General features: G+C 40.3%; 3 protein-coding genes and 1 pseudogene across 5 annotated transcripts; 2 read left to right on the top strand and 2 right to left on the bottom strand.

Annotated features, from left to right (window-relative positions):
• Positions 1–255: 255 nt before the first annotated feature.
• LOC6042512 (CLIP domain-containing serine protease 14D) lies at positions 256–8,071 on the bottom strand. 2 transcript variants are annotated; one of them, XM_038252981.1, is made up of 4 exons: positions 7,938–8,071; positions 1,065–1,287; positions 699–1,000; positions 256–643 (listed from the first exon to the last, which is right to left on the bottom strand). In XM_038252981.1, exons 1-4 carry the CDS (start codon positions 7,945–7,947, stop codon positions 348–350), a joined length of 831 nt encoding a protein of 276 aa, XP_038108909.1. In that variant the 5' UTR covers positions 7,948–8,071; the 3' UTR covers positions 256–347. The 2 variants fall into 2 exon arrangements, with proteins under 2 accessions (XP_038108909.1, XP_001851819.2); XM_001851768.2 differs by lacking the exon at positions 7,938–8,071 and adding an exon at positions 1,412–1,484.
• On the top strand, positions 4,606–5,772 carry LOC119766841 (annotated as a pseudogene).
• Positions 8,061–9,757, top strand: LOC6042517. The gene is made up of 3 exons (XM_038252980.1): positions 8,061–8,253; positions 8,311–9,399; positions 9,464–9,757. Exons 1-3 carry the CDS (start codon positions 8,224–8,226, stop codon positions 9,626–9,628), a joined length of 1,284 nt encoding a protein of 427 aa, XP_038108908.1. The 5' UTR covers positions 8,061–8,223; the 3' UTR covers positions 9,629–9,757.
• LOC6042516 (ATP-binding cassette sub-family A member 3) lies at positions 9,655–23,832 on the bottom strand. 2 transcript variants are annotated; one of them, XM_001851759.2, is made up of 8 exons: positions 23,159–23,832; positions 22,900–23,101; positions 22,556–22,837; positions 19,031–20,177; positions 12,821–13,454; positions 12,316–12,763; positions 10,363–12,263; positions 9,655–10,062 (listed from the first exon to the last, which is right to left on the bottom strand). In XM_001851759.2, exons 1-8 carry the CDS (start codon positions 23,368–23,370, stop codon positions 9,882–9,884), a joined length of 5,007 nt encoding a protein of 1,668 aa, XP_001851810.2. In that variant the 5' UTR covers positions 23,371–23,832; the 3' UTR covers positions 9,655–9,881. The 2 variants fall into 2 exon arrangements, with proteins under 2 accessions (XP_001851810.2, XP_038108907.1); XM_038252979.1 differs by having other exon boundaries at positions 12,821–13,468; positions 19,117–20,177.
• Positions 23,833–27,145: the final 3,313 nt, after the last annotated feature.

Raw genomic sequence — 27,145 nt, 5'->3', positions numbered from 1 at the left:
ATTTTATTGATTGATTTTTTGGCTATAACATGGTTCATTTGTCAAATGTTTAGTAGCAGGATCATTTTCTTCCCAGATTCAATAATTTACGTACACAGAACAAAAATCAATTCTCGTAATCGTGAATGTGAGAACCACGAAGGAATTTATTCATGAGTATGGTGCATTTGCACCATAAACGTGCATATATTCCTTCGTGGTTCTCGCATTCGTGAATTTAATTCACGATTTCGAGAATTGTTTTTTTTTCTCCGTGTAGTCATAGCCTACGGCAGTGTTTACCAAAGTGGGTACTGGACCCCATTCGCGGGGCTGGACAAGTTTCTGGCGTGGCCGTGGATGCTAAATTAATCCGACATATGACCCTCAATCCAGTTCAAATAGCTCGTCACTCTGGTGTTTATCCCGGGCACTCCTTTCACTCCGCAACCGTTCCCGAAGCTTATTATCCCATACTCGTAGTAGATTCCGTCCACCTGAGCAAACAAACCACCGCCGGAATCTCCCACGCAGGTGTCCTTGCCCCTTTCGGCTCCGGCGCACATTTGGGCTTCGGCAATATCATCCTCTTTGTACACCTTACTGCAGTAGGTCAAATTTGTACCGGGAAGCTCAACGTGCAGCTTGTACCGACTGGCGAATGCTAAAAGGGACGTTCTTTTTAAACTGTTCTGATCAAGAATAAATTAATGTTCTACCTTTGGTTCCATTGCCATGCTCAGTCACTCCCCAGCCCACCGCGATAAAGTTCATACTGTCAGTGTTCTGATTCTTGACACTTTCGGCAATTGGCAGACAGATTGGCAGCACAAACTCCGTAAAGATGACCTTTTCCTTCAATTTGATCAGCCCTATATCGTTGGACATGGTTTTTCTATTATACTTCTCATGTTGGACAAAACTCTCGATTCCAACGTCCAAAGGAGGATCATTGCAGTTTCCTAAGTCATCACAGTCCTCCTCGCTCTGCAGATCCCAATCTCCCAGACGAACACGATTCCTGGAAGTTCATGTAACTTGTTACAACGCGATTGTTCCACTTTTAATTTAAAGATAAATCTCACAAAGGATAAATCAATGGATCATCGAGGCAATGTGCCGCGGTTAGTACGTATTGATCGGATATCAACGTGCCCCCGCATTGGAACAAATCACTTCGGCTGAATCTCCTCCAATAAATCAAGATGGCCGTCCACGGATAACTGTCTGGTTTGGTGATGGTTCCGCCGTAGATCCGATCCGAGGCATCTAAACCGCACGTACCGGGTTCCGGAAAATCGAAGGCATCTGAAACAGGATTTTGAATAATATTTTGATTTAATATGTCATTTTGTAGTTTTAAGAAAAAACATTCGTTAAAAAATTATTGATCTTTTTCAGGCATGATTTTTTTTCCTAAGTTTGCAAATACCTGTGCAGCAAAGTAGTAACAAGAATGCAACTGAAAATCCTGCTTCTTTTATTTCCATTTTTAACTCTGCACTATGTCGATGCCAACGGTTAACTAGCGCAAGAAGATTCCGCGGATGGTTTATAAGAAACACACAATTTGTCGGGATTGTGATTTGTTGACGCACGTCGATGTCGGTACAGTTAGAGTTATAGATGCCATATTTATATTACTATCTAAATTTCCCATCTTATTGAAATGCGACAAGCACGTCACTTATTGAAGTCTCGACAACGCGTTTTGGAGTTTGACCTTAATTAAACAAAAACTTAAAAACTAAGATTCAATTTGCCACTCGTACACACATAGAGCTGCTGAATATGGTATTTGAAGTCAGATTTGGATTGCCACACGTGCATGCCCTTCTACTGCTTACATACTGTAGACTCTGGCAGTCGAATCTTACCACATTAATACGTGTTTGTTATTGTTTACATTTTTTCGAAACGTCAAAAATCAAAATGTGGCAACAAATTGATGATTAGGGCTAGTGATTTTTCACGGCAAAAAATCGAAATTACGTGGCATGCCAATTGAAAAACATTTAAATTTCACGGCAATTTCACGGTACTCTCAAACTTTCTCAAAATAAACGTTAAAATGTATACTTTTAACAAAATTATTATCAGAAAAGTGTCTTAAAAGTTAGCAGTAGTTCTAGATACAAAATAAAACCCCCTTGTCATAATTTATTTATTTAAAAAAGGAGTATTGGATTAATCTTGGGAAATTTTGAAGAATTTCCGTCAGTTGAATTCTAGATTTTTTTATTAGGTCTTACAAACAAATGTAAACATTGAGTGTATCCCGCTTACTCTAATGAACGTTGACACAAGGTGTGAAAGGGATACACTCAATGTTAACATTATTTTATAGGACCTAATAAAAAAATCATGAAGTTATGATTCAGCTGTTTTAATTTTATTGAGATTTTATAAAATTAATTTGCTTAATTTGCGAAGCACGTCATGAACCTCTTATTCATGAAAACTAGAATCATTAAAATAAGTGCAATAAAGTTTTTTTTTTGCTTTCCTTAGTTTCATCAATAGGAAAACTTTAGTATTTTAATAATGTTAAAGCAAAACTTCAGTAAAAGCAGTTTTTTACATTTGTTGATAATGCAAAAAAAATACATTGCAAAATGATTAACAAATATGATTTCAATATGTATTATTTTACTAATCAATTGAATTCAAACACATAATTTATATTCAAAATATTTAGATGCAATTTGTTTATCGTTTTATTAATTCGTTAATTAATTAAAATAAATTTACAAAAATTTGATATTGCGTTTTATTTCAAAAAAGTGTTGAGTAATGTTCTTTTAAAATCTTTTTGAAATTTTGTGGAATAAAGAAACATGCATTTTGTTGAATATTGCAATGAACAATATCTTCAAAAAATAATTGTAGATCTGATATGAAAAACTTTTTTATTTGTAAACTGCATTAAAAATGCTTGTTAAAAATATTTTAAAATGTTTGAATTAAAAAATAAAGCTTAAACGCACTAAGTAACGATTTATCAATTGAATATTTCAAATTTCGCGGCATTTCACGGTATCTCCCAAATTTCACGGCCAGGGGCGAATTTCACGGATTACGTGGCTTCCGTGAAATCGCGAAAAATCACTAGCCCTAATGATGATATTTATGATTTCAAAAAAAAGAAAAAAAAGTAGCATAAAAGTCTGGACTATTTAGAACCATACTAGGCATTTTTTTTTATTTCATAAACATTTTTTGTTATCATACAAAAATGGTATTTCGAGATATTTTTTCCAGCTAAAATTGGGATATTTTTTACTTTCATTTAAATGGTGTCATGTGGAATTGCTATGTATTAATCTGCATCAGATTTATTACGTCACTCTTATCAATTTAGGCTTATAGGTCACGGTTAAGATGCAGTCGATGTTATGATGATTGATGTGAAATGTTTGTTGATAATAATAAAATATTGAGTGAAATTGACTCAAAGATGTATTTTTATACAGAAACGGTAAATGTGAAAAAAAATCTTAATCTCGAGACGAGAATATTTTCAAAAGGTACTTTTTCAAAAGGTTCTATGCGCCACGGGACTTCTTTGTTGAAAAAGTAAGCAAGATTCACGAAAACTGGAAATTTATTTAATTTGTTTTTTTTTAAATAGCTGAAAATTTGTCTAAGCCTTCTGTTCGTCCATACAACAATTCCTCTGTGATCTCTTGTTCTAAACTTGTTATGATTTCCATATAGTTAGCGCAAGAGAGCACAGAGGCATCGAGAAGTCTAAAACAAAAATGTTATAGGTATTAGGTAGAGAACCTGGAGCTTATTAGAGAACGGCCATCTCAAACCAAAAGTACCAATCGAAGCACTAGAACTGTCAAATGGAGGAAATCCTTTGTCTTTTGTTCGATTGGTACCTCCATTTGACAGTTCTCGTGCTTTGATTGGAACTTTTGGTTTGAGATGGCCGTTCTCTAATAAGCTCCAGGTTCTCTAGTATTAGATATTCGAAAATGTATTTTGGGAAGGAATTTTTCTGATCGATTTGGGTAATTATGCGGTACCTCGTGAGGAAAATGTGCTGAGAAATTGACTTTTTTTGGACCTTCGGATTTTCTGAAAAAAAAATCAACTTTTGATTCCCAAGAAATTGAAAATCTTGAGAATCGTCTCCCCATTTTGTCAATTGACTTTTTTCACAAAAAGTTAAATTCCCAAAATCTGTATTTTCAGATTTCTGAAAATGATTATGATTTAGAGTACAAAAAATAGAAACCTGTTTACCAGAGAAATATGGGCAAAAACTGTCACCAAATAATATAAATAAAAATAGATTTTTGGAATTAATCGAGGGGGACGTCACTCCGCGATAACACACTAAAACGCACAAAAACGAGCTCGAAAAGCATCAACGCTACTCATCGTGCCGTGTTTTCACATAACGCCACCTTAAAGCAAGTTATCGCATGTTAACGCGCGTTAAAGCGAGTTAAAGCGACCAGCGTCTGCTCGACTTTTGAACCAGAGAAATCTATCTTGCAACCTTGCCGTCGAGCAGTTTTTGGTCATGTTTGGCAACTCGGTATTTGTTTTGGTTTTTCAAGCAGTTTTGACAGAAAGAAAAAACAAAGCAAAAATTGAGATTTTCTCAACGGCCGGAAAAGTTTGCTCCGGTGTGTTCGCCGGCTCTACCGTCCTCGGTGCACGTTTTGATGACCGGAAAAGTTAACTTTACTCCCGGTGTGTTGGTGTGATCGGCGGCTCTAACATCAAGTGCTTAAAACGGACTTTGGCGGAAATCCTAGCGCAAACTCAAGGAGGAGCAAAGTTTTTGGGTAATGTTTTTTTTAGTAGTGTGATTAAGAGATTTTGGTTTTGATTTTTATTAATTTTGTAGGCAGGTAATCGACGCGCTTGGGTGTAGATAAGCCTAGACTTGGGCCATTCCAGTGTCGGCGCTCCACCACGCTGCTTATATCAAGGGAAATTTATTACCAGCTTTTGCCCTGATTGTGAACTTCCCCCAGCGAATCGCCGAAATGTTTGCCGAGGAGGAGAAGGGCGAAATCGCCCGGCTGTCCTCGTTTGTGGGGCCATCGGCGTCCTGGAAAGAGCACACTCGGCCCGAAGAGAATGGACAAGATTCTGGTGGCGCAAGGCCGCAGCGCTGGCCAGGTTGAGGAGACCAACGACGAGGCGACGATTTTGAAGGCGATCGGCGTAGAAAATCCGACGGCGAAGATCCTCGTGGACATGAGTCGAGTGCAGGACGATGAGGTTGGCGATGAAACGACTTCCGTGACTTCTGGCGTCGGAGTTGCTGCGCGTGGTGGAAAAGCTGATCGAGCAAAGTTGCACCCGCAGACTATCATCGCCGGGTGAAGAGCGGCCACGCAGGCGGCACGTTCGGTGCTGATTGCCGCGGCTCAGGACAACTTGAAGGATGCGAAAAAGTTCCGGGAGGATTTGATGAACATTGCCCGGACGATGCTCAGCTCGAAGATTATGTCCCAGCATAAGGAGTACTTTGCCAAGGAAGCTGGTCGTCGATGCCGGCGGTTGCTTGAAGGAATCGTTCCTGGACGAGGGTTTCCTGCTAGACAAGAAGCCCAGTGTGCACCAGCCGAAGCGCATCGAGAACGGTCTCAAGGTCCCGCTGCGTCTGAACCACCTCGGTCACAACCTGGCCCGCTGTGTTCTCAGATGGACAAAAATTTAATAAAATAATGAAAATGATTTTTTTAAACGTTTTGGTTTTCGTCAACGGAAGATTTATTTCTAAAAGCAAATGCATCACACTACAATTTATCAAAATTTATTGAATACATGATCACAGATTTGTTTGTTTGAGAATAAGAGAACCTCAACTTTTTGCCGACAAACTTGAGCTGCTCAATGAATGACCACCTTGACAGGGCGGCACTATATGAAGATTCCCCAGCCCTGGCACAGACTTGGGTTGCAATCACCTTCACGAGATAGGAGGGGCACTGCTTCATGCATCACTACGCCTTGCGCTGGCAGTCCGGGAAGCGGTTATGGTAGTCGCTGCTAGCACTTGCACCGTACTGGCTAGCATAGTTGTTCAGTCGCAGTCGGAATAGTATCTGGATTCACTGGAACCTCCTTGAGGAACTGGTAGCAGCTCCTTCATGCCGGCGGTATTTTCATACCTTTTCACAGAATCGTCCTGCTCGGCAACCTCTGTGTAGTGTTGCTTAGCCCAGCTCCAAACCCACCAGATTCGTCGAAGTATGTTTCGAAAGTTTCCTCTGCTGGAAAATAAATGATTGTTAAAGACAAGTTACAAGTAACAAAGATTTGTTTAACTTACATCCGTCGTTCCGATGGCTTCAGGTCAGAAAATCGGCGCTTTGGAAAATCGGTTTCAATCGTGCCCTTCGGGGCCGGTTCGCGCCTTCGTTTCATGCAATTTTCTCAACCTGAGAAGGCTTTCTCCACCGGGAGACTGACGAATGGCTCAAGAACCAGTGGTGGAACCGTCTCAAACTAGTGGAACGAGACCCAAGCAGGCACAGGAACGCATAGAACGGTTCCGACGGATGATCTCCCCCTGAGACCTTTCTTTAAAAAAGCAAACAAACTGCTCGAATCATTTGACAATGAGAACTGTCATTTGCTTTTGACAGTTCTCGCTGTCAAAAAAATCGAGCAGTCTGATGCGCGAACGCAAAAAAAGGTAAGCCAAAAAGCGAGTTATCGCGGTTAACGCGAGTTAAAGCAATATAAAGCGGAAAGATGAAAGTGAACGCTGCAAAGGATTGAAAAGGAAGCTTTATCGCTCGGTTAGCGCGGAAGTGTCATCCCCCTCGGAATTAATTGAAATTTGTCACATTTTTATTCAATGCGTTATCAAATTTGAATTCGGAACAAAACCTAATTTAAAAATAAAAAAAAAAAATCAATTTTTAAGGTAAATCCGTTTTAAGTTTGGATTTCAATTTTCGATTTTTTTTTGACTGCCCATTTCTGAAAAAATAATGAACTTAGACAATGTATTTTTAATTTGTCTAAGAAACATTGAAGATTGATTTTTCGTTCCAACACTTTCTCACTCAAAAATTAGAAAACAATAAATTGCCATTTTCAAAGTGTTAACTAATCAGCAATTCATTTATTCGTTTACAGCATTGCCTTGGCGTTCTAGATTGTGAGATTCCTACTCGAAACTAGGTGTCCGAAGGCTTGATTGTTGAGGCAATTGCAAACCTCTGTTTACACCTAAGCTTCAATACACCCCGGGATTCAAACTGACGACTTTTGGATTGTTAGTCCAACTGCCTACCAGTGACTCAACCGAGGCAGGACCCAGGGAGACGACTCCTACACCTGGATTGAGCTAACGACCTAACCCTATAGGTTAGACCGGGGCCAAAATTTACTTCCCCATTCGATGGAAGGCGTGGTCAGACAAATCTCGTATCGAAATTTTTTAATCGATATTACAAAAGGGCACCTTTTATTTCTTAGACTATTAATCAATCTTTTTTAAAAGTCTGTGTTATTACATGATCTAAATTTTAAGACCAATATTTTAGATTAAAATATAAACGCGACTCTCCCGGTTATTTCAACAGTTACACAGTTATCACCTCACTCGTCCACCCACTCTCTCTCTCTCTCTCTCTCTCTCTCACTGCGTAGTATCAAACCGCCTGTCAATGGAGCCCATTATCTCAGCCACTCAGTCCGCGAGCCACTTCATTAGTCTTTCATTCAGTGAGGTGCATTCGGTCAGTGTAAGACCACCATAATCTGATCTCTTAGTAGGGGAAATTCTCGTATGTTTGGCAGGTTAAGCACTCGCTCCTAACTCCATCCAATTTGCTGATTTTCACTATTTAAACAACTAATTTTGCAAAACTTTTGGTAGAAATTTGCTTGCTCTTTTCTTATTAAGCTATTTATCACTCGAGTTCAGTTGAAAACGCTTTTAATTAGCTTTAATTGAATGTCAAAGTTCTGACCTGCCAACATTAGAGGCACGCTGGAATTAGATGCTGTTCCCCTAGTAGCAGCTACTTAAAACTCGAAATTTGTTGTTTACAGTGCTCCAGATTTGAATAGAGACGCTGGAAAGATTGTTGTCGCAACGTTGCAGACATTTCGAAGCAGACACAACAAAACATTGGATCATGTGATACCACTTTTTTTAATGTTTACTAGTATGCTTCCATTATCGTTCATTGAGCGCGCGTGAACTTGTTCTCGGAAGATAACAATCGGCCCATTTTTTTGGGGGCATCCAAACAGATGGCATGTTTTGCTCGACTTCCGAATGAGGTTCGTAGGTTGATTTAGTTCAAATTGCTGGATTTAATATGGTTTGTTGCTTTGTAGACCCTCGAAAACATCTTCCAATATTTGGATCTGAAAAATCGCAAAAATCTATCCCCAGTTTGTCACCGCTGGAACGAAGTTCTGCTGTCGGATCGGTACCTGAGAAAGCATGTCATTCTACACGTTGAAGGATGCCGGCTGTTGGATGCAAAAATGCTGTTCAAACGATACTATCCGGCGTTGTCGATCAAGCTGGACGCGCAGAACGCGAACGAAATGATGAAGAATCTAAGGTTGATGAACGAAGTTTGTCCCCAGCCGCGTCACTTGAAGCTGGAAAGCTGGAGTGCGGATCAACGCTTTGGGTGGGTGCTGAAGAACACTTTCTTCAACTGCACGAACGTTGAACAACTTCACCTCGTTGGGACCTGTAAAACGGAGGCTGGATACTTCAACGCGTCTTTCGACAAATTGAAAGTTCTTAAAGTTGAAAGTCTTCACGTTGAGTATTTGGGATTGAGTGCTCCAAACTTGAACGAGCTTCATCTTCGCGTAGATTCGGAAGACCACATGGATCTGCTGCCACAGTTTGCTGATCAACTGATCAAACTGGCGGTGGTGTTCGCTTCCAAGGAAGTTCACTACTTTTACAACCTCAAATTTCCGCAGCTGATCGAGCTCAGATTCGACAGAAAGCTCAAGGGAATGACCAAAAGTGAGCAGGACATCAGTATTGCATTCTTCAAGCGATTGAAGCATTTAAGGAGACTAACACTATCTACCAAGTTCATCGATAGCTACGTGATGCAGATGATTTCCGGCAGCATCTCCAACTTGACCGAGCTTAAGTTGGAAGTTAGCGAAGGAACTATCGAGCTATTCAACATCAGCAAGTTGCAAAAGTTGGAGTTTCTTCTCGTTGTAGCAGAGAAGGTCAATCTGTTGGGTGCCAAATTTAGGATACTAAAACATCTCGAGCTAGGATCGTCCAAGCTTGCTTCAGGAACGTACGTGTACGCGTTCGAAGACGTGATGCTGCTCAATAAGTTGCGAACATTAAATCTACACAACGTTAAGTTTTACCCAGAAGTGCTCAAGCTAACGCCGTCCTACAACGTTGAAAGTATGCAAATTACGCACTACAAGAGGGTGAGTTGAATCGATCACAAGTCTTGTTCCAGAGAAATTGACTTACTTTAACACACACTTTCAGTTGGAAGAGAACCACCTTCAAATTTTGGTCAGACGATTCCCAGCGATTCGGTGGCTCAAGATTGCTTTCTGTCCCGGTTTTACCCAGCGTGAGGTGGAAAAACTAAAACGCATGAACCCGAAAATGTGCGTCGCTTTCGATGAAATTTCCAGTGCGAGGCTGTGATAAAAGCTGTGAAGAAAACGTAAAGATTTCATCAAACTTGTTTGTTACCTAAATGTGTATTGTTCGCGTGTCACTGGTTGCAATAAATTAAAAACATTTAAATATTAAAATAATATAAAGTAAAATCTTAAGTACCCTTATTCCGTTACATTGCAAAACATAAATATTCGAGAACAAGTTTCCGAATACTGAGACATTAGCTAGCAGCTTTGTTAACTTTTTTTTTGTTCTACTTCGTATAACACAGAGAGATTCAATCACTGATGCGTTGGTAGGCGGTTAGCGCCAGAAATACTTGCTCCAGCGACGTCTGCCCCAGGGCGTAGTCCTCGATCTCGAACCGCGCCTTGGCTTGCTCCATCAGGCCGAACATCGCGGACCACTTGAGGGACGTCTTCGTGATGTGGTACGTGAGATAGTCCTGGTAGTGCTCTCTGAAAGTGTGGAGTTAAAGATATAGAAATGTTTGCTTCACCGTTTGTCTCTACACTCAAAAGAAGAACGTCTGACATCTCCAGCTCCACGATGAAAAGTTATTTAGTCTTTCAATCTTGCGATTCAAATGATAAAACTTATCGAAAAACTGTTTTCAGTTAATTAATAAATGATTTCAAAATGTAGTTTACAAAAATTCCATTGGATTTATTTTGGAACTATCAGTGCGCTACTGCCAGCCATGCTTGTGTATTGCAACGCTCAGCATAATTGTTAGGCAGTGATTATAAAGTTCTTACCTCAACCGCGCCCCATCAAACGCCTCCTCCACGAACTCCATGACTAGATTCGTTTTGCTCCTCTCGCTCGCGCTATCACATTTCTTGAGTTTAATCGTCAGGAAGAACCCTTCCGTGTACTTGTTCTTGAGGTGTTGCGTCGATCCAAGGCACTTGAACTCCCCGTTCACCATGATCGCCAGTCGCGTACAGAGTGCTTCACATTCCTCCATGCTGTGCGAGGTCAGCACGATGGACTTGCCGGCCGCCCGGATCCGGCAGATCACGTTCCAAAAGTGTCGCTTCGCGCCCGGATCCATCCCGGTGGTGGGTTCGTCCAGGTAGACGATCACCGGGTTGCCGATCAGGGCCAGAGCGGTGCTGAGTTTGCGTTTGTTGCCTCCGCTGTAGGCCACTATCTGCTTGTCGAGATGTTTCGTAAAGTTGAGATCGGTTGCTAGCTTTTGGGAGATTGGCTTGATCAGAGGGGAGGGGACTCCACGTAGGAGTCCGAAGATCTCGAGGGACTCCCGTCCGGTCAGATCTTCGAGTAGGGCATCAAACTGGGGACAGTAGCCAATCATACGGTTTACTTCGTTCATCTTGGTTCGCATGCTGATTCCTCGAACCCAACCATCACCGGTTGAGAGTTTCTCATCTCCGGTTAGCATTTTGAACGTTGACGTCTTCCCGGCGCCGTTGACTCCAAGCAGTCCAAAGCACTCGTAGTCTTCTACCGCTAGGGAAAGATTGTTAACGGCAAGGAATGATCCGTAGTACTTGGACACTTCTTTCAGCACCAAAGTGTGATTGGGCAGTTCTTCTTCCGAGAGAAGCGCAATTCGTTGATGTTCTTCCGTAACGTTCGTATCTTCGTTGATGACAATGGTTTCCTTCGAGCTGGATTCCGCTGCAATAGGCGTATTTCCCCAAGGTTTCTTGCACTGTACGTTGCACTTAATAAGCCTTAATTCCTTTACTAGTAAGACAACAAAAGATATTACACCAACCGCTAGCATGTACACGAGGTTTCTGCTAATCCCGTTCGGCTGGAACGAAAACAAATCCGTATCACAGCATCTCTTGTCGAAGGTACACAGCAACTTTTCCGTACAAAACGGCATAGCTTCACACTGTGCGTCACAAATCTGTTGTATCGTGAGCGCCAGGTTGATGTTGTTCAAACTATGGCTCAATGCAAAATGAGGGAAGACCATGTAGAACCACTCCAACGTTTCGGCTACATCTTTCAAGTTGAACTCGCTGTACTTTAGCAGAAAGATGCCCGTAAATATAACCGTGCCGGTGAAGATGTTGAAGATCAACATCTTGATAAATCCCGTCGATGGAACTTCGAAAAAGTACGAACACAGATAAGTAAACGGGATGACGGCACTTCCAAAGCACATCATAACAATCACCACTCGCGAGAGTTCCGTTGGAGTTGACCATCCCTCCTCCTGGAACGCCGCCAGCGTCAAGATGTACAGCGCCATAGCTACGATAAACACGAGGTAGTCCCACAGAAACGATACCGTCCAAAACGTGAACGCATTAACTCCACTGACAAACTGCAGCAGCTTGGCTCCCGAAGCCCTCTCCTTAATGTTGAACATGATGTACATCGCCCCGACGAAAGCCATCGCAAAGCCGGTATTGAACGCCAGCTGGAATCCCATGTTGCTACCGGCTTGAAGTCGCAGAAAGCGCACCCGAGAGCTGTACGGCAGCGGCTTGTTGACGACGTCCAGCGAACAGTTGGCGCAGAACGTCCGCAGAATGGCGTTGTAGATCAAGTTCAACGACAGCGGTGCCGTGTGGTAGGCCTTGTTGTTGAACCATGCCGTGAAGTTCTGTTCGGCTTCGTCCAGCGTGGCACCGACCATGTACGTGTTGTCCACGGCTTTGATGTTTTCGGTGGACTGAAAGTGGGATCATTAGCGGCGAAACACTTTGATACTAAGCGAACCTTACCTTGCTCAGAATGTATTCCGGGAATGAGGAATCGATCGTGACAAGTTGGTTGGACTTTGCAAAGTCCGCAAACAAATCTGCGTAACTCTTGGAAATCGTTGCATTCGCATCGGTCGTTTCCAGCACGGTGACTGTCTTTCCATAAGAATCGAATGAAATCTCCAACGGAGGCAGTATGACGTTGTTCGGGAACGAACGCACGATCACTATTATCATTATGATGTAGAACATTGATAATGTCGTCTGGAGGGTGGAGATCTTCCACGCACGGATGAAGCTGAGGTACTTTTTCGAGAACATTGCTTTGATTTGGTTGATTAGCAGGGGTTTGCCGGTGGCTAAGGTGTAGCTTTCCTCCGGACAATCGACAGTTGTGTGAGCGTTTCCGTTGCTGATGTGGCCGTTTCCTTCGATCGCGTTAGATTCGGAGTTGTCGTCACTTCCAAGCCTGCGAAAGCAAAACATTTATATTATCTTTCGAAGAAGTTTAGGATCCTCAACCTACCTCATAAACACCTCCTCCATCGTAGACAACGTAATCCCGTAACTAGAGATTCCACACTGATCCGTGTGCTCCTCCAGGTCCGCCAGCATCGCTTGAAACTTGTGCAGATATTCGTTCTTGAGCACGTAACTCAGCTCGGTACCGATGTTCGTTTCCACCTCAATCTCCGCTATATGCTTCCTCAAAAGTTCCGTCAACTGCCCAGGGTCCGATCCCTGTTTCTTAACGCAGATCAACCGATACCCCCGACCAAACTTCTTTTTCAAAAAGAACGGCGATCCTACCGCCTTCAGCTCACCTCCAGCCATTATCGCTACACGGTCCCCCAGAATATCCGCCTCATCCATAAAATGCGTCGACAGCAGAATCGTCCGACCCACCTTCTCCTGTTGCAGCAAGTTCCAAAGTACCCGTCTCGCGGCGGGATCCATCCCAGATGTGGGCTCATCGCAAAGCACCACCTTGGAACCACCGCAAAGCGCGATCGCTATCGACAGCTTGCGTTTCATCCCGCCAGACAGCGTGTGGGATTGTGCGTTCCGTTTGTCTTCCAGCTCGAGCAGCTGGAGGTATTTGTCGATTTCGGCAATGATTTGCTCCTCGCGGAGTCCTTTGAGCTTCGAGAAGAATCGTACACGGATAGAAATCCTGTCGGAAAAACCGTCAACAAATTGTTTTAAAATCGATAACATCGATTGTTTTCGGTTTCGTTCACAATGTTTTCAAAAATGAAAACATTTTCATCGATTTCGAAAACTTTTGTGTTCGAAAACGCGACTTTTTCCGTCATCCTTTTGCGACGCGTAACTACTGTCAAAACGCAGCCCAATTCAAAACGTCAACTCTGCTCTCGTGACAGTTTGTTTATATTTTCAAAGTTTTTTTTTATGTTTTCGGGAGAAGTAACCGGAGGACCGGAAAAGTTCACGGTGTTCCCGAGGGTGTTGGTGAAATAAAGTGTACTTTGTGTTAAATGAAAGCACCAGCATGTGCTGCCGAAGTGTCCAGTTGCTAACACCGCCAAGAAAGTCGTTCCGGACCGGGTCGAAGTTAAAAAGTGCTTTCGGAAGTGGCAAAATCACCTGCCCGGGAGAAGTGAAAGGTCGATCCGCACCGCCAGCCGCGATTCTCAACAGTGATCGAAAGGGCCAGTACGGTTCAGTTCTGAAATTAAAGACGGAACCGTTGCTAATGGCCGCACTCGAGAAGGCGGACAGCGGAATAAGTGCATCGCCGGAACCTCTTCCTCATCCTTCTGCCCCACGGCCGATGCGGAAGAAGATGTTGTTTAGCGAGAAGAAATCATCAGCCGCCGCTGCTGGTGCGGAACGACCGTTGACTTCTCCCGGACAGATGATTTTGCCACTTCCGAAAGCACTTGTGAATTTCGACTCGGTCCGGAACGACTTTGTTGGCGGTGTTTTCAGTTGGACACTTGGGTAGCAATTCTTCTTCTCCTCCTCCTCCTCCTCCTCCTCCTCCTCCTCCTCCTCCTCCTCCTCCTCCTCCTCCTCCTCCTCCTCCTCCTCCTCCTCCTCCTCCTCCTCCTCCTCCTCCTCCTCCTCCTCCTCCTCCTCCTCCTCCTCCTCCTCCTCCTCCTCCTCCTCCTCCTCCTCCTCCTCCTCCTCCTCCTCCTCCTCCTCCTCCTCCTCCTCCTCCTCCTCCTCCTCCTCCTCCTCCTCCTCCTCCTCCTCCTCCTCCTCCTCCTCCTCCTCCTCCTCCTCCTCCTCCTCCTCCTCCTCCTCCTCCTCCTCCTCCTCCTCCTCCTCCTCCTCCTCCTCCTCCTCCTCCTCCTCCTCCTCCTCCTCCTCCTCCAGCGGGAAAAAATCTTCAACGAGCCGTTGAAACCCTCAGAAAGTTGGTAAGATTGATAAACAAATTCTCCCCAAAACTAGTAATCGATCGATCTAATCGACCTTCCTCCCTCCACAGGCTGCGACGCCGTCCTCTTCCACCAGATCTCCAGCCACCTCAGATTGCACCACGACGGCAAGAAAAGCTGCCCGGGACAAGACGTAAAATTCTAAAATTCTAAAATTCTAAAATTCTAAAATTCTAAAATTCTAAAATTCTAAAATTCTAAAATTCTAAAATTCTAAAATTCTAAAATTCTAAAATTCTAAAATTCTAAAATTCTAAAATTCTAAAATTCTAAAATTCTAAAATTCTAAAATTCTAAAATTCTAAAATTCTAAAATTCTAAAATTCTAAAATTCTAAAATTCTAAAATTCTAAAATTCTAAAATTCTAAAATTCTAAAATTCTAAAATTCTAAAATTCTAAAATTCTAAAATTCTAAAATTCTAAAATTCTAAAATTCTAAAATTCTAAAATTCTAAAATTCTAAAATTCTAAAATTCTAAAATTCTAAAATTAAAATTCTAAAATTCTAAAATTCTAAAATTCTAAAATTCTAAAATTCTAAAATTCTAAAATTCTAAAATTCTAAAATTCTAAAATTCTAAAATTCTAAAATTCTAAAATTCTAAAATTCTAAAATTCTAAAATTCTAAAATTCTAAAATTCTAAAATTCTAAAATTCTAAAATTCTAAAATTCTAAAATTCTAAAATTCTAAAATTCTAAAATTCTAAAATCTAAAATTCTAAAATTCTAAAATTAAAATCTAAAATTCTAAAATTCTAAAATTCTAATTCTAAAATTCTAAAATTCTAAAATTCTAAAATTCTAAAATTCTAAAATTCTAAAATTCTAAAATTCTAAAATTCTAAAATTCTAAAATTCTAAAATTCTAAAATTCTAAAATTCTAAAATTCTAAAATTCTAAAATTCTAAAATTCTAAAATTCTAAAATTCTAAAATTCTAAAATTCTAAAATTCTAAAATTCTAAAATTCTAAAATTCTAAAATTCTAAAATTCTAAAATTCTAAAATTCTTAAATTCTTAAATTCTTAAATTCTAAAATTCTAAAATTCTAAAATTCTAAAATTATAAAATTATAGAATTCTAAAATTCTAAAATTCTAAAATTCTAAAATTCTAAAATTTCTAAAATTCTAAAATTCTAATATTCTAAAATTCTAAAATTCTAAAATTCTAAAATTCTTAAATTCTAAAATTCTAAAATTCTAAAATTCTAAGATTCTGAAATTCTAAAATTAAAAATACCCCAATTCTCAAATTCCCAAATTCCTAAATTTCTAAATTCCTAAATTCCTAAATTCCTAAATTCCCAAATTCTTAAATTCCAAAATTCTTAAATTCCCAAATTCTTAAATTCCCAAATTCCCAAATTCTTAAATTCCCAAATTCCCAAATTCTTAAATTCCCAAATTCCCATATTCCCAAATTCCCAAATTAACAAATTCACAAGCAAATTCATTTATTCCCAAATTTCCCAATTCCCGAATTCTCAAATTCTTAAATTCCCAAATTCAAAAATTTCCAAATTCCCAAATTCACAAATTCCCAAATTCCGTAATTCTAAATTTCCCAAAATTCCCAAATTCTTAAATTTCCAACTTCCCAAATTAACAAATTCACTAATTCCCAGATTCTCCAATTCCCAAATTTTCAAATTCCCAAATTCTTAAATTCCCAGATTTCCAAATTCCCAAATTTCCGAATTCACAAATTCCCAAATTAACAAATTCTTAAATTCCCAAATTCCAAAATTAACAAATCCCCAAATTCCCAACTTCCGAAATTAACAAATTCACTAATTCCCAAATTCCCAAATTCTTAAATTCCCAGATTTCCAAATTCCCAAATTCCCAAATTCCTAAATTCTCCAATTCCCAAATTCCTGAATTCCTTAATTCTCAAATTCCTTAATTCTCAAATTCCTAAATTCCCAAATTTCTAAATTCCTAAATTCTCAAATTCTCAAATTCCCAAATTCCCAATTTCTTAAATTCCCAAATTACCAAATTTAAAAATTCTTAAATTCCTGAATTCCCAAATTCCCAAATTAACAAATTCCCAAATTCCCAACTTCCCAAATTAACAAATGCACTAATTCCCAAATTCCCTAATTCCCAAATTTTCAAATTCCCAAATTCTTAAATTCCCAGATTTCCAAATTCCCAAATTCCCAAATTCCCAAATTCCCAAATTTCCAAATTCCCAAATTCACAAATTCTTAAATTCCCAAATTCCAAAATTAACAAATCCCCAAATTCCCCAATTCCCAAATTCCTTAATTCCCAAATTCCTGAATTCCAAATTCCTGAATTCTCAAATTCCTTAATTCCCAAATTCCCAAATTCCCTAATTTCTAAATTCTTAAATTCTCAAATTCCCAAATTCCCAATTTCTTATATTCCCAAATTCAAAAATTCTTCAATTTCTAAATTCCCGAATTCACAAATTCATTAATTCACAAATTCCCAAATTCCCAAATTCCTAAATTCTTAATTTCCCAAATTCTCAAATTTCAAAATCCCAAATTCCCAAATTCACAGATTCCCAAATTCTTAAATTCCCAAACTCCCAAATTCACAAAATCCCAAATTCTTTAATTCCCAAATTCCCAAATTCCTAAATTCCTGAATTCCTAAATTCTTAAATGCCTAAATTCCTCAATTCCTGAATTCCTAGATTCCTAATTTCCTGAATTTCTAAATTCTTAAATTCCTAAATTCCCAAATTCCCAAATTCTCAAATTTTCAAATTATCAAATTCCCAAAATCCCAAATTCCCAAATTCCTCAATTCTCAAATTCCAAAATTCCCAAATTCTTACATTCCCAAATTCTCTATTTCCTATGTTCCTAAATTCCTAAATTCCTGAATTCTTAAATTCCTAAATTTTTAAATTCCTTAATTCCTAAATTCCTAAATTCCAAATTCCTGAATTTCTAAATTTCTAAATTCCCAAATTCCCAAATCCCCAGATTCCCAAATTCACAAATTTCCAAATTCTCAAATTCCCAAATACTTAAATTCCCAAATTCCCAAATTAACAAATTCACTAATTCCCAAATTCCACAATTCCCAAATTTTCAAATTCCCAAATTCCCAAATTCCCAAATTCTCAAATTCCCAAATTCTCAATTTTAAATCCCAAATTCACAAATTCTCAAATTTCTAAATTACCAAATTCTTAAAATCCCAAATTCACAAATTCACATTTTCCCAAATTCCCAAATTCTTAAATTCCCAAATTCCAAAATTATCAAATTCTTAAATTCCCAAATTCCTTAATTCCTAAATTCCTAAATTCTCAAATTTCTTAATTCTTAAATTCCTAAATTCCAATTTCTTAAATTTCTAAATTACCAAATTCTCAAATTTCCAAATTCCTAAATTCCTAAATCCTCAAATTCCTGAATTCCCAAATCCCCAAATTTCCAAATTCACAAATTCCCAAATTCCCAAATTCTCAAATTCCCAAATTCCCAAATCGCCAAATTCGCAAATTCCTAAATTCTCAAATTCCTAAATTCCCAAATCCCCAAATTCACAAATCCCCAAATTCTTCAATTCCCAAAATCCCAAATTCCCAAATTCTTAAATTCCTTAATTCCTAAATTCCTAAATTCCTTAATTCCTAAATTCCTAAATTCCTAAATTCATAAATTCCTAAATTCCCAAATTCCCAAATTCCCAAATTCCTTAATTCCTTAATTCCTAAATCTCAAAATCCCACATTATCAGGTTCTTGAATTCCTAAATTTTCTTATTTCGATATTCCCAAATCTCTAAAATAACGTAATACCAAGTTCCTAAAATCACAAATTCCTAATTTTGATTCAGGATTCCCAGATTCAGAAAATCCCATATTCCCAAAAACTCCACATTCTTCAATCCCCAGATCCCCATGTTTCCTGATTGTAAAAACACTAATTTCTTGTATTCCCATATTCCAAACAAACACACACATACACACACTCACACACTCACACAAAGATTAGTTTGTTAATTAATGATGTATTTTTGCCTCAATAAATAAAAAAAAAAACGAATCAACTGTTTTACTGAACCAAAAGAAATATCCAACGGTCAATTCAAAAACCAAAACCAACGGTCAATTCAAAAACCGATTAAACCGCCACCCTTCGTTTGGGATGGCTGCGTGCTTTTTGTTTTGAGCCAGGCGTACCCAATCGTCACGCTTCAGAATCGAGAACATTGTTGTCGATTTCAATGCAAATGTTACCGGACGACTGGTCGACAACATTACGAAACGAATTTTAGAGCAAATCGACAACAATGTTGTCGATTTCCCGGACAGGATTTCTATCCGTGTATGTGCTCGGCAACGGTTAGCTCGTCGAACAGCACGTTGTGCTGCGGACACAGGCCGAGCGTGTTGCGCAGGCTTTCGATGTCGTACCGGATGTCGTAACCGTTGACGATAGCGGTTCCGCTGGTTGGCGGAAACATTCCCGTCAGCATGGACATGGTGGTCGTTTTGCCGGCACCGTTGTGTCCGAGCAGGATTGAGATCTGATCTTCGTAGAGATTCAGCGTAAGATCGTTCACTGCCATCTTGGAGCCCTTGTAGATCTTGGACAGACCAAGTAGCTTGATTCCAGCGTGCTTATCTGTAGGTTCCTCTTCCGCGTTACAAGAGGAATTTTTACGGAGGTATTCCCGCTCACTGGGGTTCGTCCGTCCAGCGTAAGAAGTTCCGGACATCCAGAACTGCTTAGTAAACATAAAGTTCCACTTTTTGGGAATGCCAAACTCCCCAGGTGCAACCTGCTCCACGTAGAGTGCTACCAGCAGATAGATCAGAGCATCAACCAGCAACATCATCATCATATGCGCCACCGTCAATGTATCATCCACGGTGACGGGTGAAAACAGGTTCGACCACTGTAGCCCTATCGACGTTCCTTCATGCTTCATCAGCAACATAAATCCATAACCCATCGCGGTATTGCACCACAAGCTAGATGCCAGCTTCGCTCCCAACGACATCCTATCATAATTTCCAAACGTGATGTTGTACGGTGTCAACGAGTAGAACCAGATGATCCCCGATACCCCGGAGGCGATGTTCGCTTTCGAAAAGAACGTACTCAGCATGAAGCAGAACGTGATGGTGGTGATGCTGAAGATGAACAGAAACAGCCAAATCAGCAGCCAGTTGGAGAACTCGAAGATGGCAATGTCCGTGTTGGTCGTGAGACTAACGCACAGTAGCGCCGTGATGAGTGAGATCGAGATCGATAGAAGCAGCAGCGTCTTGACGAACCAGGCCGACCAGTGGAGCCAGTTGGGGAGGCCCATGATCTTCATGGATTCCTTGAGTTGGCGTTCCTTCTCCAGCGTTATGAATTTGACGGTGTTGATGCAGGAGTAGAAGAACGCAATCATGATGATGGCTGGGAACAGATTCTCCAGTCCTCGGAGGAGCGGGTCGTTGTAGAAGGGTGGGTAGGGAAAGCGCTGGAAGGTATGAAAAATAACTCGGTTATGGGAGGTCTGATAAAAAGTTGTATAAAGAATTTGAAATGTTCTGAATGCTAACTCAACTACCGCTACCAAAATGCTGAAATTTTATGACCCACTCTCATCCCCCAGACCCAATGTCACCCCTGATGACGGTACTATCGTTTGGCATTGTAACATTCAATCAACACCTAATGAACAAACTTGAGGTTGAAGACTTGAACATACCTGGTCTGATATTTGGCACCATGAAAAAGATGCTCTTTCCCAAAATTTTGTGAAATAAATTGAAATATTTAGTCGAGATGGTCTACGTTTTTTGAAAGATTTTTAAATCGATTTTACAGAATATTTCTATAGAAAGGTCTATTGAGTATGCCTTAAGAGACTCAAATTGACATATCTCACCATTATTTTTCCTCACCACAGCATCTGAAACCAAATTTATAAGATTTCTAGCTTTCTTTTAACCCTCTAATGCACAGTTTTTATTTCGATTGTTTTTATTTTTTCCGAGTAAACACGAGGTCTTTTTGAACTTTTGTCATACATTCAAACACGAACGAAGGGAGGCAGCCTTAAGTTACCCACACAGTCATTTGACTCTCATCAGAAATACATTCGCGTAGAGCACGTTCGTTTTACATTCTATCGAAATCTCGACTACCTTTCCCATGATCGCATTCAAATGATTGCTGTCACCACGCAGCACTGCACGAACAAGAACAAGAGAGGTTGAGAGAGTAAGAAAGAAAGAGAGCACGTGTCTCCGTGTCGAGCGGCTGCTTGAGTGCCGAGCTCGGCTTTATTCGTTTCAACTTCGTGTGCGACGGTCGCTTCGGTCGATGATGATAGCTGACTTATACAGAGCAGATTTGGTACATCGAGTTTAGTTACTTCGAATGTCCACTCATTCGAACGTATTCAAATTAACAAAAACTCAAACGTCAAAATTGCTAGCTGTCAGTCACTCCAATTAGCGAATTTCGATTCGCTCATTCGAATGCAGTTCTATTCGAATCAACTAATACGTTATGTAACCCTTTCAAACAAGAGCCCTGATTGATTCAAAAAGACTCATTCACTCGCGAACACTTATCGAACATGACGCAAACACATTTACCGGCTCCGTGGCTTAATGGTTGCGGCTTCTGCCTCGAATGCAGAAGATTTAGGGATCAAATCCTGGTCGGTTACCTTAAATTTTGGAATCAGGAGTTGAACGTTGAATATGAACAAAGACCATTGAGAATCAGGTGGGATTCGAACTCACACCCTTGGATTGATGGTCTGGGACGCTAACCAGTTGGCTACCATGAAGTTATTGCTCTAGAACTGAATTCCAGAGTTGTTTTTGAAAAGGTCCTATAAACCATATTTTCAATTTTTGTTTTTTGGGTGTTTTTAAACACCCCTGATTCAAGGCGGTTCTTAAAAACACCCAAAAAGCCAAAATTGAAAATTTGGTTTATAGGACCTTTTTAAAAAAAACTTCAGAATTGATCCGTAGTGGCGAAATAATAGGGGGATGGCGTCGCTATTTTAAGACCACGTTTTCCACTTTTTCTCATCGAAACCGACTACTTTATCGACTTTATTTTGCTGGGCGAGATAGGACGCCGTCTATTTTTAGACGATGACTCAGCACTTTTACACTCTTGCGCATAAAAAAACCAGGTGGCAGCACGATGTAACGCCACGTCCCTATGTCACAAGGTATAACATATCAATAACTACTAACACCGCCTCAAAACAGTCCAGGGCCATCTCATATACTCATGAACTGGACGAGGGACTGTGGTAGACGGACGGAGAAGGCAAAGAAATTCGAAAGTATTTGTATCGCTGTGTGAAGCAATTGACTATGTCGCTGACAGCTAGCGAGTCGTGTTCGCTCACGACTGGTTGCGCGCTGCAATCGGCAGATTCGTGATTGATTTCTGATCGAAAAACAGGAGCCTTGCTTTCAAGTGTCGCTCAGTTTAAGTCAGTGACTGCTCCTCGTTTAAGCCCAGCCCTCTGTCTACTTTGGAGCATTCTAGATATCATATTCGTGTCAATACTGCCTCACCGCCATCTTGGATTATAATATAGCCATGTTGGTGTTGCAATCAGCTTGAATGTCCCAGTAAATAAAAAAAGAAGTTTTAAACAGATAGACTTGTAACTTGATGAGCTCTTGATAAGTTTGTTCAGGTATCAAAATCTCAACTCTAACTGTTGTTTTCATAAAATATTCGGATATCTTAGGACAGCGAATGACCAAAAAAATTAATGCTGCCGAAAATAAATGAATCAACAACAATACATGAAATGACAAAAATACAACAACAACATATCCGGATGTTCGTCTCGACCACTCTAATATCACTAACCTGCAGTGCAACCGTCGGTAACTGCTGCGAGCTGTTGCCCTTTCTGCTCAGCAGCGCCCGTGACAGAGCATTCTGCACCGACGTGAACCCCTCCGCGTAGTAGTTGGCCGGATATCCGCCGTCGCTGTAGTTGACCGCCCGCGCTCCGTACGTCTGAAACGGCGGAAACACCAGAAACGTCCTCCAGTTGGCCCAAAACTCCGCCCCCGGCAGCCTGGTGCTCCTCATTTCGCTGGGACATCGTAGCGCGAACGTCAGGTTGTCTGGCAACTCGGTGGCGTTCTGCGGGATTTTGGGAGGTGCGTTAGGTAGGACGGATGTGTTGCTTTGAAGTACGGACTTACCACTAAGTGATCACCGAACTCAATCCCAGCGAGATAGTTGTTCGTTACCAGCACGTTGTACATTGAATTGCTATCGTTGAAGGCACTCGTCCGTACGTCCGTTCCGAGCGTTCGCGCAGCTCGCTTGACCACTTGCTCCAAGAGCGCATTCTTCGGGGCGTACGCAAGCGTTAGCGTGATTGGATGGTTGGTGACGAGAGTTCTGAAATGGAACTTGGTTTGGTGAACCACATTCTACGCTGAGAGTGCGCTACCGTACCTTATGTTAGCTATACTGCTCACGTTGAGGCTCTCGAAGTTGGTTGGTTTCGTATAGGTGGATGGATTCACTAGTCCTCGTACCAGTATGAGCAGTGAACACGCGAGCACCGGAATTGTAATCTCGAACAGTGTTTGGACATAGTGGCGCTTCTGGATGACCCAATTCTTCCACAGCAGCAGTCGGAACTTGTCCCAGTTTGAGGTCGTCATTTTTCTTCGGCACCTTAATGCTGAACACTGCTACACGAAGGAATTCCTGAGTTAATTATCCCCGCCGCGAATAATTGCTGTTTCCCTCGAGTAGACTTGCACAATGTCACGCAACGTTCGCTGGAAGAACCCAATTGGCGCTGATTACCTCACCATCTGCGAAAAATTCTGCAGAACACTGATATTTTCTGCCTTTCTGGATATCACACAAGCTGTTCTAATCCCATTATGACTCACCATCAGTTTGCTGTCATAATTTTTCGGGTCTTCGACAAAACTCTCAGCGCTGCGGACTCGATGGTAACAAATCGCAAACAGTTCACCAGCTTAAATGTAGATACTCTTCACACTGTGTCCCTCAGAAGTAGACCAACACCATCGATTAAGGCAGCAGCAGTACAATTTTCTGAGCAATTTTCCCTTCCCGGTACGATGACGACAAAGGTGTTGTAGTTTGTGTGCCATTCATGACGCATATGCTTGCGAGAGAACCACAGAACATATACTAAACCATGCTTAACCTGTCTGCCTAGCATAGATTTTCCGCGTGTACGTACGCGACTGTTTACATCGCATACAGGCAAAGAGCACGTGCTCACCGTGTAGATGTACGCGTGAGCACGCGCGTCTAGTGCCGGGGCTTCCGTCAATACTGGTGGCGTCCAAGCGCCGTCGTCTGTTCATTGATGAGAGTTTCATTGAATCGATATTTAATAAACTAACCTATAATTATTTAATGATTCTGTTGACATTTTCAACGAATTCCAGCGTTTCCAAGTTTTGTACAATTGCCGCCAACCTGTGCTTTTTTCACTCACACTAATTACCTCGCACTGTTGAGAATGCAATGGGGAAAGTGCATAGAAGGAGGAGAAAACAGCTGATTGAGCTGCTGCACAGGTTTGAGTGCAGTTGACCGGTGCAATTCCGCGGATGGTGTGTGATTGTGTGCGTGCGTGCGTTTGTATACTCATGAATCGTACGTCCTTGACTCTGACGACGCAACGACGCTGGCTGGTGAATGCTGATGGACATAGAAACTGAATGGACGGCGCGATTTCGCGGGATCCGAGTGGAGGGAAATACCAAATGATTGAACAATTTGATTTTTGTGGTTAAATACACATTTCATACTTGAATCAAAAATCCATGTACAAATAGTCTTAAAGTAATTTTCATTTAGAGCGACAACATCAGGCATTTTAGGGAACCCTCTACTGCCCAAAATTTGGTTTAGTTTATGTGTTTTTTTATTAGTAGTTTTAAACCACTAGCTTTAAATTCACTAAAAAGTGTGATCAAACATAATCTTGGACATAACTAGATTTACTGCAAACTTGGGCTGGTACAATTTTTATTTAAAGTATTTAAAGTATTTTGTCACAAAAAGGCCAAAAATGACCCCAAAAATCAATATTAAATGAAACAGGTAAAAATCATCAAACCCAAATTTCTCAAAAAACAAATTAAGAGTCCTCCTTTCAAAGTCTTTTTGAAGATTCACTTTGGAACAGTGTTTGGAATTTCAATAGAAAAATTGAAGAACTCGGTTTGAATACAACTTTTTTGGAATGGCTGAAAACACTTTTTAAATGTGAATTAAAAAAACACTTTAGTTTCCCCGTTTGAATGCTATATGCCGTCAAAGTAAGTGTCCAACTTCTTAACAAAAAGTATTTCTTTCCGATACAAGTGCTGGAAATCTGAACTTTTCAGCAGTCAAAAGGATGTCTGGAGTTTTTTTTTAAATGTCCAATAAACTTAAGTCAGGAGTATCGTGCAAACAGTGGTGATGGGAAGGTGGATTTTTGTGGTGTTCTCTTTGTGCTATGTTCGTGTTCATGTTCGAGTCATGCATGCAGTGGGGGGTCATTGTGCTAATGAATATTATTGCGCGTCAGTATCGTGCAAGCAGTGGTGATGGGAAGGTGGATTTTTGTGGTGTTCTCTTTGTGCTATGTTCGTGTTCATGTTCGAGTCATGCATGTAGTGGGGGGTCATTGTGCTAATGAATATTATTGCGCGTCAGTATCGTGCAAACAGTGGTGATGGGAAGGTGGATTTTTGTGGTGTTCTCTTTGTGCTATGTTCGTGTTCATGTTCGAGTCATGCATGCAGTGGGGGGTCATTGTGCTAATGAATATTATTGCGCGTCAGTATCGTGCAAGCAGTGGTGATGGGAAGGTGGTTTTTTGTGGTGTTCTCTTTGTGCTATGTTCGTGTTCATGTTCGAGTCATGCATGCAGTGGGGGTCATTGTGGTAATTAATATTATTGCTCGTCAGTATCGTGTGGGCAGCTGGGCCAGGAAGATGGTTTTATTGTTGTGTTCGTTTTGTAATGTATTTGTATTAAAATCTAGCATGTCTTTTTGTGGTGATGGTATGGTTTTGGTGGTGGTGGTGGTGGTGTTAAAAAAAAACAAACGTTCTATTTACTAACATTGAGTCCAAAACCTCCCTACAAACATCTATACCACTAGGTGACGTAGAGATCTCTGCGCATTCTAGATAGATGTTTACTAACATACCTTCCAATCCCCGAGGTTAGCAAGGTACCGGCCAGGAGCCCCTTATCTTACTGGATAGTATTACACACTTATCTAAAGAGGAAAACATGGTATCTCCCGTGTTGGAATATTGTAACCGGATGAGAGTCTAGTGCTATCATACGTTTAATTACAGTTAAACAGCAAGATAAGCGTTGTGCAGCCATCCGGAATTGTGCGACCTTTATTGCTAATGCTAATGCTAATGCTAATAAACTTAAGTCAGGGGTATTTAAAAACACCCAAAAGGCAAAAACTGAAAATTTGGTTTATTGGACCTTTTAAAAAAACTCCAGATGTGTTTTTGTATCGCGCATAGCTCTCTTGATTTACCAAAAACTATGAACTTTTGAATTTAACATTCTATTTTTTTTTGTTAATAAAATGTACCATTATTAAGTTATAGCTATAAACCAACGATTTTCTTAAATGCTGAGAAAATTTCCTATCAATGAAAATGAATTCCTCTAAGTGAGCTAATTAGACTGTAATTTTCAACAGACGATATCTCGGAAACTATTGGTCTAATGTAAAAATTTAAACTTTTGTGAAATTTGCTGATCTTTTCAATAATATTATTATTATTAACTTTTGCGAGGATCTAAAAATATAAAATGTTCCCTATTTCATATTTTAGACCAAATAAAAAAAATGAAATATTGTTATTGCAAAGATCACACAATTTTGCAAAAGTTTCAAATTTTTACATATAAAATCGAACCAATAGTTTCCGATATATCGTCGGTTAGAAATAACAGTCTTATTGCCACTTAGTGAAATTCATTTTCATCGATTCGAATTCTTTGTGAGGATGTATCTCAGAAACTAACTGTTTGTTTCTTCAGCTTTGTACCATCACGCGGCTCAAAAGATGTCATTTTCAGTACCATTAAACCAGGGGTGACCAAAGTATGGCCCGCGGGCCAAACGTGGCCCGCGAGGTGATATTTTGTGGCCCGCGGGCCCATTTTGAATGATCATGTAAAATGGCCCGTTGACCACTTCTGGAGTTTTTTTTGAAAAGGTCCAATGAACCAAAATTCTAGTTTTTGCTTTTTGGGTGTTTTTAAAACCGCCTTGAGTCAGGGGTATTAAAAAACACCCAAAAAGCAAAAAACTGAAAATTTGGTTTATTGGACCTTTTCAAAAAAAACTCCAGACTTGTAAAGTTATTTTTTACTTTTTCAAAGTTAAGGTTTATATTAAACTTTTATATGCGCTAATCTTT

The sequence above is a fragment of the Culex quinquefasciatus genome, chromosome 2, assembly GCF_015732765.1.
Source record: "Culex quinquefasciatus strain JHB chromosome 2, VPISU_Cqui_1.0_pri_paternal, whole genome shotgun sequence".
Lineage (NCBI taxonomy): Eukaryota > Metazoa > Arthropoda > Insecta > Diptera > Culicidae > Culex > Culex quinquefasciatus.
Note: the sequence above shows the minus strand (reverse complement) of the source record. Positions and strands in the feature narration are given on the sequence as shown.

Bases quoted from the DNA above. Each gene is read 5' to 3' on its own strand.
- LOC6042517 (XM_038252980.1), top strand. From the start codon at position 8,224: ATGGCATGTTTTGCTCGACTTCCGAATGAG. The intron at 8,254-8,310 runs GTTCGTAGGTTG...GTTGCTTTGTAG, and splicing joins TTGCTCGACTTCCGAATGAG to ACCCTCGAAAACATCTTCCA. The intron at 9,400-9,463 runs GTGAGTTGAATC...ACACACTTTCAG, and splicing joins AAATTACGCACTACAAGAGG to TTGGAAGAGAACCACCTTCA.
- LOC6042512 (XM_001851768.2), bottom strand. From the start codon at position 1,469: ATGGAAATAAAAGAAGCAGGATTTTCAGTTGCATTCTTGTTACTACTT. The intron at 1,288-1,411 runs GTATTTGCAAAC...ATCCTGTTTCAG, and splicing joins GTTACTACTTTGCTGCACAG to ATGCCTTCGATTTTCCGGAA. The intron at 644-698 runs GTAGAACATTAA...CGTCCCTTTTAG, and splicing joins GCATGGCAATGGAACCAAAG to CATTCGCCAGTCGGTACAAG.
- LOC6042516 (XM_001851759.2), bottom strand. From the start codon at position 23,370: ATGACGACCTCAAACTGGGACAAGTTCCGACTGCTGCTGTGGAAGAAT. The intron at 20,178-22,555 runs GTTAGTGATATT...CATACCTTCCAG, and splicing joins TACCGACGGTTGCACTGCAG to CGCTTTCCCTACCCACCCTT. The intron at 12,764-12,820 runs GTAGGTTGAGGA...TTGCTTTCGCAG, and splicing joins ATGGAGGAGGTGTTTATGAG to GCTTGGAAGTGACGACAACT.